We start from the raw sequence: 21,103 nt of genomic DNA on the forward strand, positions 1-21,103 counted from the left end.
AGCTGGCACCAAGGTTGGTGCTTCCTTCTCTGCAGGGAGCTTTAGGAACCGTCCCATGCCCTGCTGCAAGCTCTGGATGCAGCCACTGAAAGCAGAGCTCTCATTCGCAGCAGTGGTGATGGAGTAAGAGCCATGATCACACAATTACAGGAGGTCAGGGGCTGGAAGGGACCTCAAAAGATCACCCAGTCCATCCCCCTGCCAGAGCAGGATCACCTAGAGCAGATCAGACAGGAGCACATCCAGGCAGGTCTTGCATATCTCCAGAGAAGGAGACTCCACAACCCCCCCAGGCAGCCTCTTCCAGTGCTCTGTCACCCTCACACAGAGACAATTCCTCTCGTGTTCAAAGGAAACTTCCTGTGCCTCAGCTTCCACCACTGCCCCTTGTCCTGTCATTGGGCATCACTGACCATTACTCATCAGCTGTGTGGTGGCACCAAGGTGAGAGACAAGAGGGAAAGGTCTGATGGGGCCCTTCAGTGATTCTTCACTGTGGAGAAGAGGGTTGGTGGTTGTGCTGTGGCATTGGGAAATTTGTCCCCGAGCCCTGAAAGCAGCATGACTGCAGCAGCCTAAGCAGTGCCCAGAGGGGCTTGTAGTGCCTGTAGCAAGCCCTTGTTCACTGCAGCCCAGTCCTGGGCTGGCGCTGGGCTCTGCAGCATCTCAACAGGCTGAACTGCAGAGCACTTTGCATGAGAGAAGAGCACAGGATGGCAGTTCTGGTTCAGTCTGAAGTGCCATCTCACCCACCTCTACCAAGCAGCCACGGGCAGGTGCCCAGGGCAGCACCTCCAGACAGGGCAAGCATGCTGTGCTGCCTCTGCAGGGTGCTCTCCTGGCCTCCAGCTGGCTCTGGCTCTGGGTCCTCCTGCCCCAGATGTGGTGTGGGTGCAGCTGAGAGCTCCACAGAAGTTTTTTCTTGTTTGATTCTGATGCTTTTTGCATCCCCCAGGAACATTTGTGGTGTCCTGTGGCAAGCAGTTGTGCAGATGAGCTGCATGCTGTGCCCACATGCTCTGGACACACCACCTCTCGCCTTCACTTGGCTGAAGGCAGCAGCCAGGCTTTGACCACTTGTATGCAGCCATGCCCTGGGCCACAGCTCTCTTTGGAGACCAGGAGGACATGGGGGAAAGGCCTGAAGAACCACCTGTGTCCTGGGCAGTGGTGAAGAGGGTGAGAATTGCCTTCAGGCAGCTTTTGCTTTGCTGTTCCCCCTCCCAGGTCCTCCACAAATGAGCTGGCTGTGCTCATCTCCCGCATGCAGGCTAACGCTGACCAGGTGGAGAAGGACATCCTGGAGACACAGTCCAGGCTCAAGGAGGTGAGTTGTGGCAGAGGGTGGTAGGAAGGTGAACAGCTTTGCCTGGAAATGTGGTGTCTGGGCTGACAGGCCAGGTGTCTGCTCTCTGCAGCAGGTACTCAGTGCTGCTGCAGGTTTGGGGGCTGACTGGAGGCTGGGGAGGAACAGACAACCCTACAGAGCCTCCCAGCCCCTGGGGCTGCATACCAGGGCCTCCCAAATTCTAGCCTCTGTGCTTTCTGCTCAGTGCCTCATCTTTCCCACAGCCAAAGCTGTCTTACCTGCAGCAGCACAGCCCGGTGCCTCCCAGCAACCCCAGAGGCAGGCAGCCAGTCTGAGCCACGCTGGTGCCCTGGCTGGCAGAGATGCTGAAGCAGATGGCTGGGCTGGGCACATGCTCCCCAGCTGCACCCTTGCACCAGGGCTCCTGGAGCCTGGAGAAGGGGAGGCTCAGGGCAGACCTCATTGCTGTCTACAACTACCTGAAGGGAGGCTGGAGCCAGGTGGGGTTGGTCTCTTCTGCCAGGCAACCAGCAACAGAACAAGGGGACACAGTCTCAAGTTGTGCCAGGGGAGGTCTAGGCTGGATGTTAGGAGGAAGTTGTTGGCAGAGAAAGTGATTGGCATTGGAATGGGCTGCCCAGGGAGGTGGTGGAGTCGCTGTCCCTGGAGGTGTTGAAGCAAAGCCTGGATGAGGCACTTAGTGCCATGGTCTGGTTGAGTGGCCAGGGCTGGGTGCTAGGTTGGCCTGGATGATCTTGGAGGTCTCTTCCAACCTGGTTGATTCTATGATTCCTCTGTGGCCAGTGTGTTGGACATCCAGGCCCTCAGCATTGACCAAGGAGGCTGTTGTGAGGTCTGTGTGATCCAGCCAGGCTTTTTTCCCTCTGGTCCTCTCTGGTCTCCAGGATTCCAGCAATCAGCAGAAGAACAAAGCCTTTGAGTTCCAGCAAGAGAATGCCAGGAATCTGAAGGAAGCAGAGACCCTGCTGAAGGACCTCTTTCTGGACGTGGACCGTGCCAAGCGCCTGAAACACCCTCAGGCTATTGAGATAGAGAAAGAGTGAGTGCGGCAGGGGGGACTCGAGTGGTGGGGCAGGGAGCAATTGGGACCCTCCCCAGGACCCAGACTGAGCTCCAGTCACTGCCATGAGCTGCAGAGTTTCACTCTACCTCCCGTAGGCTCTAGCCTCAAAATCAGGGCTTCTGCCAGTACATTGTAGAGACAGCAGGAGGTGTCCCTGGCCGCGGCAGGGGCTGGAACTGAATGATCTGTAAGGTCCCTGCTGTGATTCTGTGACAGAGGTGTGTGGGGCTGCCAGAGTCACACCCCCCCCACGGCCCCCCAGTGTTATTTGGGAGCTCTTGGGAAAGGAATGCAGAGCTAAACCGCGGCCCCTCTCCCGAGGATAACCCACTCCTTCCTGCACCGAACACCTTTCCTGCAGGCAAGCAGGGCTTGGACGGGAGAAGAGTCTCAGGTGGCTTCCAGAGCTGTGCCCCACTTCGTTCCCCAGCCCTTCTGGGTGGAAATCAGGGGGAAGAGTTGTTTTTGAGCTGGGAAGGGGCAGCCCTCATCCCCCTGCAGCCCCCTCCTGGGCTGTAATTCCTGAGGCATCCCTGCAGATGGAGAGCACCAGGACAAAGTGCTGCCACAGCTGAAGAGCAGTGTCTCAAGGGGATGACAAGTAGCCTGGGTCTTAGGAGTGACATCTGGGCTTCACAAGCCCTACCTTGGTTCTCCTTTCTCCCAAGTGACACAGAGCTGTGCCTTTTCTCCTTGGCAGCATCCAGCAGCTCCATGAGCGTGTGACGCAGCTGTGTGCACAGTACCGAGCCCTCTATGAGCAGCTGAACATCCCTGATGTGGGGCCCAGGGTAGACTGGGCCAGGATCCTGGACCAAAAGATGGTAACAGCAGCTGGTTTTAAATGGTTTTAAGCTCCTGCAAGGGCAGATGATGGCAGCCAGTGTGTGCTCAGCATCATGCTGGGGCATTAGGGGTGGTGGAATTAACTCTGGGAAGGAGAAGAACTCTTCTCCCACCTCTTCTCTGGAGAGGACCCTCTTGGTTGACTCCTCCTGATTAAGAGCTGCCAGAGAGGGATCAGGTAGAGATGCCATGATATGGGGTGAAAGGATGGAGGAAGTGATGTCTTCAAAGACATTGCATCCTTGCATCCTATAGTTCCACACTGAAGGTGCCCAGTTTGGAGTCACCTTGGGGATTCCATGGAAAACTGGATGGTAACTGTGGCCATGCACTGGTGCCTGGTGGTTGGCACACACCACAGGGCTTTCTGGGCTGGTTATCTTTGCCCCTGTGTGTGGCTGGGGAAACAGCAACCAAGAGCAACCTCAGTAAGCAGCAAGGACATCTCTTTGCCTTCCTCCTGGACTGGTATCAGGTACCAGATCTTTTCATCCCCTGCCAGCACTCACTGGGACTCCTTTTGCACAGAAACAAGTCGATGAGGGACAGTATGGCCCTGGCATGTCAGAGCTGGAAAAGCAAATAGCTGAGCACAACATCCTCCAGAAGGAGATTGAAGCCTATGGCCTCCAGATCAAGAACCTCCGTTCCGGGGTAAGGCAGCCTCCATCCCCTCCTGGTTGCTGGCAGCTTCAGGTGGGGCCCTCTTTGGCCTTGTGTCCTATCTACTCCTCCACCCTTGTTCTGCAGAGGGCATGGGGAGACCTGAGCTTGGACAGATCGAGCCAGGGAGGTGGTTTCTGAGTGGTTTCTAAAGCTCCTTCTATAAGTCACCTCCTCACCTCCTACCGCACGTTTTGGTAACAGCATTTCCCTCCCTCTCTCTTTTGGTTTGTTTGGTTCTTTTTGGTCTCGGCTGTGCTGTAACTCAGGATGTGGCAGATTTGAAAAGCCAGTACAAGGACTTGCTGGTAAGCTTCTTGGTGGTTTTCTGGGCAGATGGGGCCATGCAGCAGAGCAACACCAGCCCTGATGGACAGGGAATGCCCAGCTCAGGGCAGGAGCTACCTCTGGTCTTGCAGTGATGTCAGGTCCCTAATCTTCTTTCCCCACTTCCTCCCCACGTTGGGATGGGTGTAAATGCAGTGTGCTTGCTGCCCTCAGGGCCATGCTGTGGGTGGGAGCTGTGTCCCCGTGGATCATTGATCTGCAGCTGCTCAGGGTTACAGATGTGGCAGCACAAACCCCGGCCCAGCCCACGCTGTTCCAAATTGGGACTGCAAATGTTGAGGCTTGCCCTGATCCCTAACGAGGGCTCCAGAGAGGAAGCAAGCAGCTGGGGCCACAGTGGTGGCCAGGAAGAAGGCTTAGCCAGCTGAAGGTTGGCATCTGTGGGAAATGGAGCAGAGCTGGGCCAGCTCTCAGCCTGCCCCAGGCACCAGCCCGCACCTGAGAGTCTGGTTAGACAAACTTAGCCTGTCTGTGAAGGAGGCAGAGGGAAGGGCAGCCCCATCAGATAAGAGCAAAGTGTCTCACCAAGGTCTCTGGGAATCTCCTGCAACACCAGCGGGGTCCTGGGGAGGGGGAGGGTGAGGAGGGGAGAGAGGCTCCTCAGCGGAGCACCAACGCCGCCTCTCTCTGTGTGCACGGGCAGAAAGCCTCCATCTGGCGCGGGCAGAGCCTGGGCAGCCTGTACCACCACCTCCAGGGCTGCACCAAGGAGCTGGGCTACCTGACAGAGCAGCAGACCAGGATCCTGAGGCAGGACTGGAGTGACCAGATGCTGGACGTCCAGAGCGTGCGCCGGCAGTACGAGGTGAGCCGCCGGGGGGGCAGCGTGCCCCGGCCACCACAGCCTGCCCCAGCACAGCAGCTGAGCTTTGCAGGCTGGACCCCAGCCTCCTGGGCATCCACCACCAGCCCTGAGCCTCCTGCTTCCCCGGGGCAGCCCAGCAGTGCTGGGCACGGAGACAGGGATGGAACAGATGCTCTGAGTCCACATTGGGGTTGGCATCCTGGCCTGCATCAGGAACAGTGGGGCCCCCAGGACAAGGGAGGTTATTCTGCCCCTGTAATCAGCACTGGTCAGGCCACACCTTGAGTACTGTGTCCAGTTCTGGGCCCCTCAATTCAAGAAAGATGTTGAGGTGCTGGAACATGTCCAGAGAAGGGCAACAAAGCTGGTGAGGGGCCTGGAGCACAAATCCTATGAGGAGAGGCTGAGGGAGCTGGGGCTGTTTAGCCTGGAGAAGAGGAGGCTCAGGGGTGATCTTATTACTGTCTACAGCTACCTGAAGGGGCATTGTAGCCAGGTGGGGGGTGGCCTCTTCTCCCAGGCAACCAGCAATAGAACAAGGGGACACAGTCTCAAGTTGTGCCAGGGTAGGTATAGGCTGGATATTAGGAAGAAGTTCTTCACAGAGAGAGTGATTGGCATTGGAATGGGCTGCCCAGGGAGGTGGTGGAGGCACCGTCCCTGGGGGTGTTCAAGAAAAGCCTGGATGAGGCACTTAGTGCCATGGTCTAGTTGATTGGCCAGGGCTGGGTGCTAGGTTGGACTGGATGATCTTGGAGGTCTCTTCCAACCTGGTTGATTCTACGATTCTATGATTCAATGGTGAGATGCTCTGTCCCCTCCTGTCCCCAGGGCTGGCATGTGGGAGCGTACATTAGAGCGCTGCTGGTGAGGCTGTCAGTGGTCAGAGGGGGGAGGGAGGGGCTCAGTGTCATGTCAGCCTCAGCGTCCAAAGTGCAGCACCCAGTGACTGCTACCTGCTGGGACCAGGAAGAGGAGAGGGCTAATTGCCTAGGAAAATGCTGGGTGAAGGAGTGCCCTGATGCCGTCTGAGGTCCAGGCCTGGCTCATTTGTTTCAGCTTTGCCTGGACCCTCCTTTTTCAAAAAGCAAGCAAACAAACAAAGGTGTCTCTGTTTTGGGAGTCTTTGCTCCACGGGGTCTGTTGCCCCAGGAGACCACTCTCTGCTCCCCAGGCTCATGAAGTTCTCTTGTCCCACAGGATTTCAAGTCCAATGAGCTGCTCAGCCAGGAGGAGTTTGTGAACCATCTTCAGGATGATGGGGACAGAATGATTGAGCTGAAGCACCCAGCTGTCAAACCCATCCAGGTGGGGAAAGAGGTCTCCTCCCAAGCCCTGTAAGGGAAAGAGAACGTCTCTGTGTGTGCAGAGTCATCACCTCTTCTGCAGAGCTGCAACATCAATCTCTCCTACACTGCATCCACTGTGCACCTTTCTGCATGCTCCATCCCTTTGGGGAGGCTGAGAGCAGTGCAGGGTGTTCTGCCCTTCAGAAATCTCCAGGAGATGATGGTGAACATCTGTGTGCTGGGATCAGCTCCTCCTCTGGTTCTCAGACATGAGCAGCTGCATCCATACTGCTTTGAAGCTCCAGCTATGCCATGGCACTTCCAAGTGAAGCCAGCTCCCAACCTCCAGGACTGTATTTCCAAGCCCATGGACACAGTGGCAAGCTTTTAGCCACCAGCACCACTGGAACTGAGGCCCCTTGAGAAGTGGTGGCTGCTCTAGATGAGCCAAGTTCTTGCCAAGCAGTGACCTTGCTCAGGCTCAGCATCGGGCAGTGCCTGGCTGTAGCTTTGTCCCTGCTCAGTAGCAATCTTTTCTCTTCCTCTCATTTCTGGGAGTCCTGGGGAAAGAAAGACTGGGGGAGGAGGGGAGATAGCTGGAGCCTACTGAGCTGTGTTCTGTCCCACCACAGGCTCACCAGGAAGCCTTGAAGAACGAGTGGCAGAATTTCCTCAACCTCTGCATTTGCCAGGAGAGTCAGCTGAAAAGTGTGGAGAGCTATAAGAAGGTAAGAAGCAACAGGGAGAACATGGTGCATGTGGCTGCGAGGTTGGGCTGGGATGAGGATGGGAGATCCTCTGCATGCACCTGCTCAGGGTGTTTTGGGAAACACCCCTCAGAACTTGCTGGTTACCCCTGGGACTTGTCTGTTGATTGGGATCATTTGCCTGTGGCCCAGGCAATGGAGGGTCCTTGTCCAAGCACACTCTGAGGATGGTCTGTAGGGTCTTGTGTGCCCCAGACAGGTTGTGGGAGAGATGCTGGGAACCAAGAGGCCCCAGTGGGCTGGGAGGCAATAATGTCCTCCCACCCCTGATTTCCTACCCACACTTCCAGTTCCAGGATGATGCTGAGGCTGTGAACCACTCCCTCAAAAAGATGAACTCTGACCTGGACACCAAATACAGCAAGTTCAATAAAGACAGCCCTGGTGTGGTGTCAGATCTGCTGCTTCAGCTGGAGGTGAGGTCTTCAGGGCTGGTGATGCTAGCCAGACCTAAGGGGCAAGCCAAGCATCATAACCTCCCCAGTAGACAACAATGGGGAAGGGTTAGAGGGGGGTAAATAACTCTACTGGGACAGCTTATCCCAGCTCTGTGCTAGAGAAGGAGAAGACCTTGTGCTCTGGACACTAGAATCACAGAATCAACCAGGTTGGAAGAGATCTTCAAAATCATCCAGTCCAACCTATCATCCACCCCTACCCAATCAATTAGACCATGGCATAACTAAGTCCCTGTAGCCCCAGAAGGACCACACTGTGAAACAGTGACCCCCGGGAAGACATCTCCACCAGTGACACACAGCCAGGCCCCAGATCACCATCACAGCAAAGGAGAAGCATGGGGAGGAGCTGTGTGCTGTCCTAAACGTGAGAAACTGGGGTTAGAAGGCTCTCAGGGAGCATGGGCTGATGGCATCCAAGCAGTGGGGAAAGGTCCTCCCATCTTCCCAGCACTCTCATGAGCCAAAGGCAAGGGAGGGAATGAAAAAATCTGACCTCAAGGGTGAGATGCAGGCAGGAAAAGAACTTCTGCCCAGAGGAGAGGGAGGAGACACAATATCTGCACATGCAGGCAACACGTTCTGCTCCCAAGAGGTGCAGAGATCTCACTATCTTCTGACACTGGAATGCAGCCACCTCTTGGCAGGTGTCTCTTCCTCTTCTGAGAAGAAAACCTTCTCTGGGGTTTTTAATATGATGGTATGGGAACACCTAAGGTTAACTCAGGCTGTGCCTTCAAGGGCAGATCTGCTGTGAGTGAAGGAAACCAAGCAGGGATCACACAAGGGTGGATAACTGGCCCCAGCATCCCCAGTGTGTGGTGTGATCACACCCTTGCCTGTCACCCAAGCTTGGTCATGACCACTGTCTGCCCTATTTTGTCTAGAATGAGGAGAAGGCAGTGAAGCAGGCAGAGAAGAGCATCGCTGACCTGAAGAGGAGGAGCAAAGAGATCAGCCCCCTGAAGCTGCGCAGGATGCGTCCCTCCCAGACTCTCACCCTGGACACCCTCTGTGACTGGGATGCTGGGGAGGTGAGGGCTTGACTAGCAGCACACTCAGATGAGGCAGACAACTGGATTCTTCTCTGGTTGCTCCAGATCTTGTCTCCATGGTGAGAGGAACTGCTCTAGTGCCAGAGCGACACGTCTTTGACTGGCTTTTGTGTCTTTTCTTTGTCCCAGGTGCAGCTGACCAGAGGTGACAAGTACACTCTGAAGGACAACAGCAACCCAGAGGTGTGGGTGGTGGAGAGCAGCACTGGTGTGGTCCAGGAAGCACCTTCTGCCTGCTTCTCCATCCCTCCACCAGACCCTGAGTCCATAGACAGGGTCAATAGGTGAGTCTGCAGTGGAGAGCTCGACTCAGACAGATTCTCTTGGGTCACAGCCAGCCTGCAGAGAAAGAGCAGCTGGGAACAGACCTCTTGAGTGTAGTACAAAATCCCTCCTGGAGAGGGGTTCTTTCCTGCTCCAGAGTATCTCCTCCGGGTTCCTGCTATTCCTCAGCAGCACTGCATGCTGCATGGACCTCACTGTCGGAGAGTTTTCTGGCAGACAAGCTTGATTTCCTCACCCAAACATGTGACTGGCATAGGTTTGACTAAATCCATTGCAGAATCAGTCTGGAGCTTGAGACTTGCCAAACAGGACAGAGTTATCTGTGGTATCTCCTCTCAAGCAGCTCCAGGTAGAGGTTAAGAGCTGTTCCTTCAGCCACCGTGTGTCCCACTGCTTGGTGCTCCTGTGCTTCCCACAGGATGGGGTGGTAGTGCAGGCAGCTTTTGGCATTCCCTCTTTGGGGCTGGGATCAGTCAGTGCTGTGGGAAGGCCACAGCCCAGACCTGGAGCCAAGTGGGCATACCCACACCGGGCACCCAGTCATGCAGCGGGGATAACGCTGTAGGGTGGCTCCTCCTGGGGGCAAACCCCTCTGCACCCACCCCAGCTTACTGAATCCCTGGCATTCCTGGGGTCTGTGCACCTGGTAAAGTGGAAAGGAAAACCTCTGGGACACAGAATCACAGAATGGTCAGGGTTGGAAGGGGCCTTCGAGGGTCACCAAGTTGAGTTGCCCAGCAGTGAGCAGGGACACCTCCAACTAGATCAGGCTGCTTAGAGTCCCATCAGACCTGACCTTGAATATCTCCAGGGACGGGGTCTCCACCACCTCCCTGGGCAACATGTTTCAGTGTTCCACCACTCTCATCCTCCTGGAGAGCAGCACGGGGAAACTTTCAGCCCTTTTCAGGCCACACCTGACAGCTTCTTTCACTGCCCAGTGTTTGTTTCCCTTCCTACACCCAAACCATTGGGCTTTTGTTTTATCTCCCAGCTTGTTGCACCATTCAGTTCCTCTGCATGGAGCTATGTCCTGGCCCTTGGTGACCCTTGTCGGACAGCAGCCAGGCAGAGTGGGACTTGCTAGTTTTGGAGCACAGTGTTTAGTTGGAGCAGTTCATGGTAGAGTTGGAGCAGTCCATGGTAGGAGTGTGAACTGGGCTGGTCCTTCAAAGGCTCCATCCACTTGGATCCATCATTTTTTGTTTTCCTCACCCAGAGATGTTTTGGCTGATCCCTGCTCCAGCTTCATGAGGAGGGAACCATCCTTCCACATGAGATTGGGTTTTTAGCGGGGCAGCCACAGAAGCAGCTGCTGGAAATCACTTCATGTGACACTGCAGAGCACTGCAGGGATGGGAACCACCTTCCCAGCTTTGATAGCTTCTGCTGAGGGTTGGAACCACCCAACTGCTCACACCACCCAGCTGCTCCTACTGCTGCCCCTTTCCTAAGGGACATCTCTGAGTTACAAAAGGCTGAGGGCTCTCAGCCTGCCCCTGCCTTCGGGAACGTTTGCTCACTGCTGCCGTTTCCTGCCCTGCTCCTCTCTGCTCGCAGGCTGGAGGGGGAGCTGAACGCGGTGAAGCAGAAGCGAGCGGCGGTGCAGAGCACTCTGAGGCGCAGTCACAAGGAGCAGGTCCAGCCCAGCCAGCAAGGTAGGACAGCTGCTTAGTCAAGCCCTCTCCACGGCAAGTCCATTCCGTCCCCTTTCAGGGCTCCCAGCCCTGGCTGGAAGCGGAGCACCCACCCGAGCAGGCAGGTGGGTCAGTGTGGGGATGCCTTCTGCTTTGGGGAGATGAGCAGGCAGGATCAGCTGACTCCTGCTGCTGCTCAGGACTTGCCATGTGCTGACAGAATTACAGGATGGATCTGAAGGGACCTTTAAAGCTCGTCCAGTCCAACCCCCTGCAGCAAGCAGGGACACCTACAGCTAGATCAGGTCGCTCAGAGCCTTGTGCAACCTGACCTGGAACGCTTACATCTACCACCTCTCTGGGCAGCCTGGCCCAGGGTCTTACCACCCTCACAGTGAATAATTTCTTTCTTACATCTAGTCTGAATCTCAGACAATTCATTTAAGCTCTCTGTTGCCTTTCTCAGACCTCTGAGACTGACCTCCAGCTCCATCAGTGGTTGGAGGGGGATGTGCCTGTCCAGAAGCCTTAATTAAACCTCCTTTGGGATGTGGGTTTCTCACAGTCTCTTCCCTAGCTGGAGGCTGTGTAATAAGCAGGCAGCCATGGGTAAATCCCAGCCCCTGGCTAGCTGTGTTACCCTTGCAGCTGTACTTCAAAAGCTCCAAGGATAAGCTGAGCAGAGATATGTCTGCATGGCAGGACCTGGCTGTCTGTCCTACTCTTGGACTTGAGTTCTGGCTGGCCAGGGCAGAGCTACACCCATTGTCCTAAGCCTTTGCTGGTGTGTGATGCTCTGAGGGTTAGAAACGAGAACTGAATTGTTCCTGGTTGCACCAAATCCCCGTGGGCAGGAGCAGCCTGCGTCCTTCAGAGCTGGCAAAGCACAAAGGGCAGAGCTTTGCAGCAGAGGGAGCTGGAGCTTTAAGGACCACGCATGGAAGAGCTTGGGGAAAGGGCCATGCGCCAAGGCTAGGATGAAGTGGGGGTTAACCTAGGCGGTGTCTGCCTGCAGCTTTGCCCAAGAGGCCCCCTGCAGTCCAGGATGATCCTCAAGCTGACCAGCTTCTTGGTAGCCTGGATCGCGTTGGCAAGGACCTGATTCAGACAGAGAAGGAGATCTTGAACCGAGTGAGGTCTCCAGTGAACTACAGTGACCCCACAGATGACCTTGCCAAGAGGATCAGACATCAGCAGGTGGGTGCTGCCAGCAGGTTGCAGCAGGACGAGTTTGGTAGTGCTGTGTCCTTGGCCCGAAAGAGAACTGGCATAGGAAGCCCACAGGAGATGATAGCCTGTACTTCAGAGAGAAAAGCATCTTCAGTTGCAAGGGTTTCAGGCTGCTCTGAGCCCTTTAAATGGGACAGGTTAAGCCAAATCCTCGAGAAGCACAGGCCCTTCCCTGGGCTGAGCTCTGGAGCAAGATGGTCTGTTCACTTCAGAGCTGTGGACCAGGCACCACGCTTGGGGAGTCCTCAGCCTTGTTGTGGGGGATGCTGTCACCCTTCAGCCTCCAGTCTGTGACATGAAAGGCTTTGGGGTAGAGGGAATTAATCCAAGGACCAGTTTTGGCTTACCCCGTGAGGAGTACAGACTGGTAGAAGTGAAGAGGGCAGGAGGAGAGGCAGTGCCCTAGTGCCCTCTCCTTTCCTCTGGGACAAGGGCTGGATCTGCAGGAGTTCATCTTGCTGCATCCTCACCTGTGGGTATTTATCTGGCCCTGGCAGGAGGATGGACTCAGGCAGCTGGGTTTCTTCCATCTCTCTCTGGTGGGATCTCTTTCCCACACCCTGCTATCGCCAGACAGCCACAGTCTAGATGGGTTTGTGCCCCATGGACCAAATCCTTCTGAGTGAGCCACCACACCCTCACCCCACAGCAAAATCTGCCCCTGAGGGAGATACATTTTCATGACAGCATTGGTGTGACTGTGTTGGGTGACTGCTGTCTGCTGTGCCAGGAAACAACAAAGAAACTCGAGAGCCTGGGGGCAGCCAAGGATACCTTGCAGAAGGAGTGTGAGACCTACCTTTCCAAGAAACCCACCAGCACCTCTGCTTCCCAGCTGCCTGTCACACTGAATGCCCTCAGGAGTAAATACAACGACGTCAATATGCTCTCCAGCCTGTACAACCAGAAGTGAGTGATGGTGGCAAGGTCTGGTGGGGATGAGGGAAGGAAGTTCTTACACAGAGGTATCCACACAGAAGCATGAGAGAAAATGCTTTTGGTCTCTAGGGGCGTTGGCTGAGGTCCGTCCAGCCCAGTGCAGACTGGAAACCTCACAGCCATCATCAAAGGCATCTCTGAAAGGGTTCCTCTATGTAATCTATGGTCAGATTCCCCTCTACTGTGGGAAGTCTACCACAATGAATGTGTGCTCCCCCCAGTTCTGCCATGGGTGGTGAAATCTGACTTCTGGGCAGCACAATAGGGTTGTGAACGCACAGTGTTTCTTCTCTGCCATGCTGCAAAAGGTCTGACACTAAATGACCTTAAACATGGAAAATCAGAGAGAAGAGGAGAAGAATGGGGTGTGCCATAGCTAACCTTGTCCTGTCGTTTTTCCCTTGCCCAGGGCTAAGGCTGCTCTGAACCTGGAGACTCAGATTGAGAACACAGACAAGATTGTCAGCACGTTTGAGGCCAAGCTGGCTCAGGACAGCATCATCCCTGCATCCCCCAATGCTCTTCAGGATCGGGCCAATGATCTACAGGTAGGGGGACGTCAGGTTTGGTGAGAAGGGGGATCTCTGAGCTCAGACAGCAGTGGTGTGGAGGGAGCTGGATGTCACTCATTTGAGCAGCTCAGGGGGCCAGTGATGAAGACTTTCTAAGGACTTGTTCCTTGAAGGCTTTGTGTCAGCGTTGCAGGTTGACACTCACTGGCTAGCAAAAACCTGCCCCTCTCAGGTTGCCTTTGGGGTTTCTAAAACTCACAATGACCCCCTCACCTCTGTTGTTCTGCCTCACCCACCTCTGTGCTTTCCTGCTCCCAGCCTCACTGCCCCATCATTAGCACTCACAGTGACCCTTTTTTGCCTTTCCCACATCTCTTTTCTACTCCATGCAGCACCCAACTCACCTTGCTTCCCACCTTCCTTACTGCTCCATCTCTTCCATGCTGTGTGTCCACCTTGGAGAGCCTGGTGAACCCCTAGGTGCTGAGGAAGGTAATTCTGGTTGGTGCTCTGTCTGGTGCAGATCTGGAGGTGTCTTTTTCCTCCTGCAGAAGATGAAGAGGGACCTGGTGGCCCAGGAGGACTGCGTGCTGAAGCTGAACCGGGCACTCAAGGATGCTGAGCACAGCTGCAGTGCTGTGCAGAACAACTTCCAGGAGTACTGCCCCGACCTGCCCCGGCAGAAGCGGGAGGTGCAGCTCCTCAACGATCGCTACCACGCGGTGGCAGACCAGCTGGATCAGCGGTGAGGACAGCATCATCTTTACTCCCCTTAGCTAATGCAGACCAGCATTCAAGTCCTAGAATCATAGAATCAACCAGGTTGGAAGAGACCTCCAAGATCATCCAGGCCAACCTAGCACCCAGCCCTATCCAATCAATTAGACCATGGCACTAAGTGCCTCATCCAGGCTTTTCCTGAACACCTCCAGGGACAGTGCCTCCACCACCTCCCTGGGCAGCCCATTCCAATGCCAATCACTCTCTCTGTGAAGAACTTCCTCCTAACATCCAGCCTATACCTACCCCGGCACAACTTGAGACTGTGTCCCCTTGTTCTATTGCTGGTGTGTTCTTCATTGCAAGGCTGATCCTGACTACAGTTCTGCAACACCAAGGATCAGAGCTGTGCTGTTGTCTATCTGCCACCTCCCTACACAGAGCACAGGCTTTGAGCTTCCAGGCAGGCAGCTGGCCCCTGCATGACCCAGTGACTCTACCCGGAGACCCTGGTGCTTAACAATCCCTGCTGTTGGTTGCCTGCTTCTTCCTTCTCTCTCAAGCTGTGTTCATGCTGCAGTAGCAAACCTGATGTGCACAGTTGTGCTCCCCACTCAGGGGCCAGTTGTCACCCACTTGGTTTTCTTATGTTGGTGTTTGTGGTAGTGACATCCTCACTGTCTTTTCAGGAACCTGTCCATGAATCTTTGCCCTTCCCCTTAATGTTCTTGTTCATCTTTGTGCTGTGCAGAGAGAAGACTCTCAGAAATATCAGCCTCACCTACCAGCAGTTCCAAAACTCCAATGAGAACCTGATGTTTTGGATGAACAACCTACCCAAGCACCAAGTGAAGACCACTGATGGGCCAAGCCAGATCAATTACAAGCTGCAGGCACAGAAGGTGTGTTCCAGGGCAAGGGGTCATAACCTGCAATGTCACAGGGATGGGGGAATTTGCTTGTGAACAGCATGCAAAGTAGTGTCAACCAGCTCCCAGCTGTCATCCACCACAGTGAATGAACTTGAACAAGGGCACAATGGATTGCAGCCCACAGATGAAGTGTCTTGCCCCACTGCATTCATCTATAGTGCAAGTGTCCTCATCTGCACCAGTCACCCCCAGGCTGACATCCTCTTCATGGAGAGGACACACCCAGATCCTCAAAGATTGAACCCTGGGCTGAGATGTTGCATCTTGCTCTCCTTGAGCAGATACTAAGTCGACTAGCTCAGAGGCTGAGGTGTGGAGATCTCTGTGTTGGCTGCTATTCATCTCAGACACAATGAATCAGTGTGGCAGGTCCTGGGCAAGTGAGAGTGCTGCTGAGATCCTCTAAAGCCCTAGAGACTATTCCTAAACGTTCCCACTATCCCCTCCAGCTCAAGGGAGAGCTACCCATCGAGAGCCTTACTGCAAGGGTGTCACTGGGATGTTGTATTTCAACCTGCCCTTAACCTCATGCGTGTCTCCTGCAGAGGCTGGTGGAGGAGATCAAGAGCAAAGAGGCTGAGAAGAATGCAGTGGTCAGACTGTCCCAGAATGTGCAGTCCACTCTCAATGTATGGTTTGCTTCCCCCGTGTGGAATTCCCTTAGCATCTCATTCAGGAGATCTCAGCTGATTCTTCTGTTTCTGCTCTGAACAGGACTATGAACTCGAGGCAGGCAAGTACAGCTCCTCTCTGGACCCCACCCTGACTGACTCTGCTGCAAAGAGGCTGCGTGTGACCCCCCTACAAGAAAGTATCCAGGCTCAGGTAAGATGGGCATGGAAACCCTTGTCCAGATGCTTAGCCAAGCCTCACACCTCCTGCAAGGTCTTAATCCACTCTTGCAGCCACATCTGATCATGGTTCTAATCCCAGTGACAGATGTCATCAAGGATCTCTTTGTCTATGGGGTGATGCAGCACAGGAGGTCCAGCATCAGGGGTGTGTCTGACCCTTTTGGTGGAGATTGCTGATGATGTCTCCTTGCCATATTGTGTAGGAAGATAAACCTTACAGGATGTGTGTGTAGGGACAGAACTGAGGCAGAGCTCCTGTGTGCACTTCCCAGTTATACTCCAGTTCTCCTGCATCACCTCGGGCTGTTTGCCAGCTGCCATCCATGTGGGGCCCCAGGTGAATCTGGAAGTCTGGACCCTGTGTAAGCTAGCAGGCATCTAACAGGCATTCAGATGAAAGGCTCAGGACCTCCTACACAACTCCTTAGAATCTGTGTCTCTCTAGAAAGTCAGAGGTGAAGACACTAATCCCTGAAATAGTGGATCCAGGTGAAAAGAGAGGTGGGGTACTGTGCTGTCCATCAGAGGTGCCAGGGTGAGGGGGAGAAGGCTCTCACTGCTGTTTCTTTTTCAGGAAAATGATGTCACCAAGCTCTACATGGAGCTGGCAGCAGAAAATAAACAGCAGCTCAGCAGGCTGGAGTTTGCCAAGAAGATTGTTGAGAAGGTACCAGCTTACAGCTTGTGGCCAGGTTGGGGTACTCTAGATTGGAGATTGAAGTGATGTTTCCAAAGCTGTCAGCGGTTTGCTCAGCCTGGGATCCAATCACTGTCTCATGCAGGTGTGAGGAAAGGCAGGAATGGAAGCCCCTTTGAGGAAAAAGCCTCTGAGTAATCACAGTTGCACTGACACTCATCTTAGGTTGTGACTTGGGTCACCTCTGCAGCTGCCCCTCAACTCTTTGCTGAAGCTGTAGTTTGTGCTAGGGGGAAAGCTGAGGGCTCTTAAGCCCTTTCTTCAGCTCTGTCTAATCTGCCTTCACAGACAATTTCTGACAATTTCAGCTTTGCCTGTGGATGTGGCTGCTTACAACCTACCAGGAACACTTCAACAGGACTTTTATGCCTTTCTACGGCTTGATCCACCTGCAGGAAAGGTCTCTGGTCTGGATGACCTTCAGTGTGCTCAGGGAGTACAAGAGATTGAACTGGGGTGCTCTGCTCTGTGACACTACCATGAACCTGCCGCACAGTGGGGACTGACCTCATTACCCTCCTTCAGCTGTAGATGAAACAAGGCAGCACCAAGCACCTTTGTGTGCTGCTGCAGCACTTCCATGGCAAAGGGAAGACAGACCAAGTCAGTTGCTTTAGGTGGTGGCAGTGTGTCCTCATTTGCCATTCACAAACAGCTTTATTTGGAGGCTCCCTGGGGATTCTGTACCAGTTCTGTCTCTGTGCCTTGCCTGGCCTTTGCACCAGACTCAGAATGACTCTGTTTCCCTGCCATTTTGGGTTTGTAATTTTTCCTTTTTGTTTGTTTTCCCTTCCAGAAGGAAGTGCATGAGGACATTGAAGCCGTACATGAGCAAGGCCAGAGGTCTGAAAACAAAACCACCACAAGCAGGGAATCTGAGGGCCTGAAATCACAGCTAGAAGAGGAAAGGAGGAAAGTGGCCAAGATTGAAGAGGAATTGGAGGAACATAGAAACAAGCTGCTAATGTTGAAGACCCAGAAGCCCATTGAAAGAGTGGAAGAAAAGGAGATGATAGAGTATTACAGAGACCCACAGGTGGAGAGCAACCTGTCAAAGATGGCACAGCAGATTGAAGAGGAAGGCAAAAAGAGGCAGAGACTGCAAGAAGGCATTGAAGCGATGAGCCGGAAGCTTGCCCAGATGGAGAGCGAGAAGAAAGTTGTTCCTCCCCAGCTCCTCACCAAAGAGATCACAAAAATTGAGAAAGATCCAAGCCTGGAGAGCCAAGCAGTCAGTCTTCAGCAGGAGATCAAGCGTCTGCAGGAGGAAAGCTTGGCTGCTGCTGCTGAACTCGAGCAGCAGAGGAGAGAGCTGCACATGCTGGAGAGAAAGCAGCCCAACATCCGAGAGAAGGTGGTGGTGAAGGAGCTGATCAAACTGGAGAAGAACCCAGAAATGCTGAAGTCTGTTAGGACCCTGCAGCTACAAATTGATGAGGAATCCTTCAAGAGGAAGTCTGCTGAAGAAGCCATAATGAAAGTCAAGAACAAGATCGAGGAGGTGGAAAGGTTGATCGAAACGGCAGAACCTAAGATTATTGTTAAGGAGGTGAAGCAGGTGGAGCAGGACCCAGAGTTACTGAAAGAGTCTTCTGAGCTTAAAACTCTGATTGAAGAAGAGAGGAGCAAGAACTTGAAGCTTATAGGAGAGCTGGGAGAGCTGCAGAGCCAGTACAGTATTGCAGAGAAGCAAAAACCAAGGGTAGAGGTTAAAGAGAGGGTCAATGAAATCTTCCTGGTGGATCCCGAAACAGAGCGGCAAATCACACACCTGAAAAGGGAGCTGCAGGAGGCTACTCTGAAAAGAACAAAGATTGACAGTGAAGTGGAAGAGGCCTTAGCAGAGCTCAATGTTCTCAGGTCACAGAAACCGGTGGTGGAGTTTAAGGAGGTTATAGAGGAGGTGGTGAAACACGAGAAGAGTCCAGAGATCCTTAGAGAAATTGACAGGCTGAAACAACAGCTCAACGAGCTTGTGAACACCAACGGCAGGACCCAGGAGCAGCTCATTAGGCTGCAGGGTGAAAGGGACGAATGGAAGAGGGAGAGATCCAAGGTGGAAACCAAGCTGGTCAACAAGGAAGTAATTCGGTACGAGAATGATCCTCTCTTGGAGAAGGAAGCCGAGCGCCTGCGCCAGGAGGTGCGCAGCATGTCTCAGAAGAGGAGAGCTGCAGAGGATGCCATCTATGACTTGCAGAATAAATACATGCTGCTGGAGAGGAGAAAGCCAGAGGAGAAAGTAGTGGTTCAAGAGGTGATTCTGACTCAGAAGGACCCAAAGCTCCGAGATGAGCACAGCAGGCTGAGCCGGAGTCTGGATGAGGAGGTGAGCAACAGGCGCCGTCTGGAACGGGACGTGCAGCAGGTGCGCGCGCTGGTGGAGGAGCAGGAGAAGTTGCTCACCTTTCAGGAGGATCGAAGCAAGAGGCTTGCACTAGAGAAGGAAATGAGACAAATCACCTTGCGAATAAAGGAGCTGGAGGAGAGCCCAGCCCCAGTGCAAGAGAAGATCATCATGGAAGAAGTGGTCAAACTGGAGAAGGATCCGGTCCTTGAACAGTCTGCCAGCAACCTGCGCTTGGAACTGGACCGTGAGAAGACAGAGGTGCTGAACTTGCAGAGAGAATGCAAGAACCTGCAGGTGCAAGTCGATGTCCTGCAGAAAACAAAATCCCAGGAGAAGACCATCTACAAGGAGGTGATTCGAGTGGAAAAGGACAGAGCCCTGGAGAGCGAGCGTGCTCGCATCTGGGAGCTGCTGAGCAGGGAGAGAGGAGCCAAGCAGAAGGCAGAAGAGGAGGTCCGTCGGCTCAGGGAGAAGATCGAGAGAGCTGAAGGCATGAAGAGGACATGGGCTCGTGAAGAGACAGAGCTGCAGAAAGCCAGGAACTTGGCCATCCAGGAGAGAGCCAACCTGGAGAGCGAGCTGCGGGACCTGGAGAGGCAGAAGCAGCAGAAGGTCCTTTTCCTTCGGGAGGAGTCCAAACTGCTTAACCAACGAACTGAGAACGACAGGCAGAAGAAGAAGCAGCTGGAACATGAGTTTGCCATGCTGGAAGCAGACATCCTTAGGGAGAAGGACCAGATTTACAACAAGGAGAGGTTCATTCGAGATCTCCAGTCAAAGGTCAACCGGGAAGAAATCAATCATGAGACTCAGATGAGAGAGACAAACCTCTCCACCAAGATCTCCATCTTGGACCCTGAGACAGGGAAGGATATGTCTCCTTACGAGGCCTATAAGAGAGGTATTATAGACAGAGGCCAGTACATCCAGCTGCAAGAACTGGAATGTGACTGGGAGGAAGTCACCACCCTCGGCCCAAACGGAGACGTCTCACTTCTCCTTGACAAGAAGAGTGGGAAGCAGTACTCCATCGACGATGCGCTGAGGCTGAGGAGGATCACAAAGGAGGAGTACCAGCTGTACCGGGATGGCAAGATTCCCATCTCTGAATTTGCCTTGCTGGTGGCTGGGGAATCCAAGCCTCCCTCGTCCCTCTCTATTGGCTCCATCATCTCCAAATCTCCAGCCTCATCACCCACCACCCACCAAACCCAAACCTTCTTCCCCCCAGCCTCGCAGAAGGGCTTCTGTGATGACCCATCCCCCATCGCCGGGGTGTATGACACCACCACTGACACCAAGTACAACATCAAGACTGCTGTTGCCAAGAAGCTGCTTGATCCCATGACTGCTCAGAAGCTCCTGGAAGCCCAAGCCGCCACGGGGGGCATCATCGATCTCATTTCTCGGGACCGGTTGTCAGTCCATAAGGCAGTTGAGAGGGGGCTGGTTGACAGGACCTACATGCAGAGACTGCTCAATGCCCAAAAGGCTTTCACAGGGATCGAGGACCCTGTGACCAAGCGAAGGCTGTCTGTGGGGGAAGCAGTTCAGAAGGGATGGATGACCAGGGACAGTGCTTTCCCCTACTTGGAGGTCCAGCACCTAACCGGAGGGCTCATCGATCCCAAGAAAACTGGCCGCATCCCTGTGCTGGAAGCTGCCCAGACTGGGATGATAACAGGTGACCTGGCCAACAGGCTCCAGGATGAGTCCAACTATGAAAAAGATCTCATCGACCCTATCACTAAAGAGAAGATAAACTACAAGGAGGCCATGGCTCTCTGCCAGAAGGATTCGCTGAGCAGCCTCCTGCTGCTCCCGGCCACGTCAGAGGGCTATCAGCGGTACCACCAGGGGAGCCGTTCCCCTAAGTTCTCACGGTTCAGGCACTGAATGGATCCAGGTGTGCACTGGATCTGGGTCCTTCAGAAGTTCCCCTCTCCCCGCGGAGGCAGCAGCAGCAGCGACAGGAAGGGAGCATCTAGCATTTAGGGCTGCATACTTTCTCTCTTAGCTATCTCTGCTTCCCAACGCAGCTTGGCCAGGTGAGGAAGACAGTGTGAGCGTGCTGGACACACAGGGGTCCCTGCAGCCCCTCGGGTGCTGCTGTGGCAGCAAAAGGGGGGGGGGTTCATTGTGAGAGCTCCACTGGCAGTAGGTTAAAGGTGGTTATGCCCAGGAAGGAGGGAGAGCCAGAGTGGTTTCCAGTTGGGTCATTCTTCTGCATGCAATAAACGTAGAAAGTGTGACTCTGTGGCTGTGTCATCTCTGCAGGCTGAGGCTGCACAGTGGCTGAAGGTAGGGCGAGTCCTTCCCACAC

At 54.1% G+C, this 21,103-nt stretch overlaps 1 protein-coding gene across 1 annotated transcript; it reads left to right on the top strand.

Annotated features, from left to right (window-relative positions):
• Nucleotides 1-1,264: 1,264 nt before the first annotated feature.
• On the top strand, nt 1,265-21,030 carry EVPL (envoplakin). Its single transcript, XM_064151735.1, is given in 24 exon segments — nt 1,265-1,327; nt 2,215-2,369; nt 3,094-3,170; nt 3,173-3,217; nt 3,650-3,714; nt 3,768-3,893; nt 4,404-4,416; nt 4,894-4,934; nt 4,936-5,055; nt 6,256-6,363; nt 6,977-7,072; nt 7,402-7,527; nt 8,457-8,603; nt 8,754-8,908; nt 10,470-10,567; nt 11,562-11,743; nt 12,507-12,685; nt 13,125-13,263; nt 13,779-13,972; nt 14,699-14,849; nt 15,425-15,508; nt 15,594-15,704; nt 16,308-16,400; nt 17,227-21,030. Coding segments are annotated over 24 exon segments (6,018 nt in total). The 3' UTR covers nt 20,677-21,030.
• Nucleotides 21,031-21,103: the final 73 nt, after the last annotated feature.

The sequence above is a fragment of the Pogoniulus pusillus genome, chromosome 11, assembly GCF_015220805.1.
Source record: "Pogoniulus pusillus isolate bPogPus1 chromosome 11, bPogPus1.pri, whole genome shotgun sequence".
Taxonomy (NCBI): domain Eukaryota; kingdom Metazoa; phylum Chordata; class Aves; order Piciformes; family Lybiidae; genus Pogoniulus; species Pogoniulus pusillus.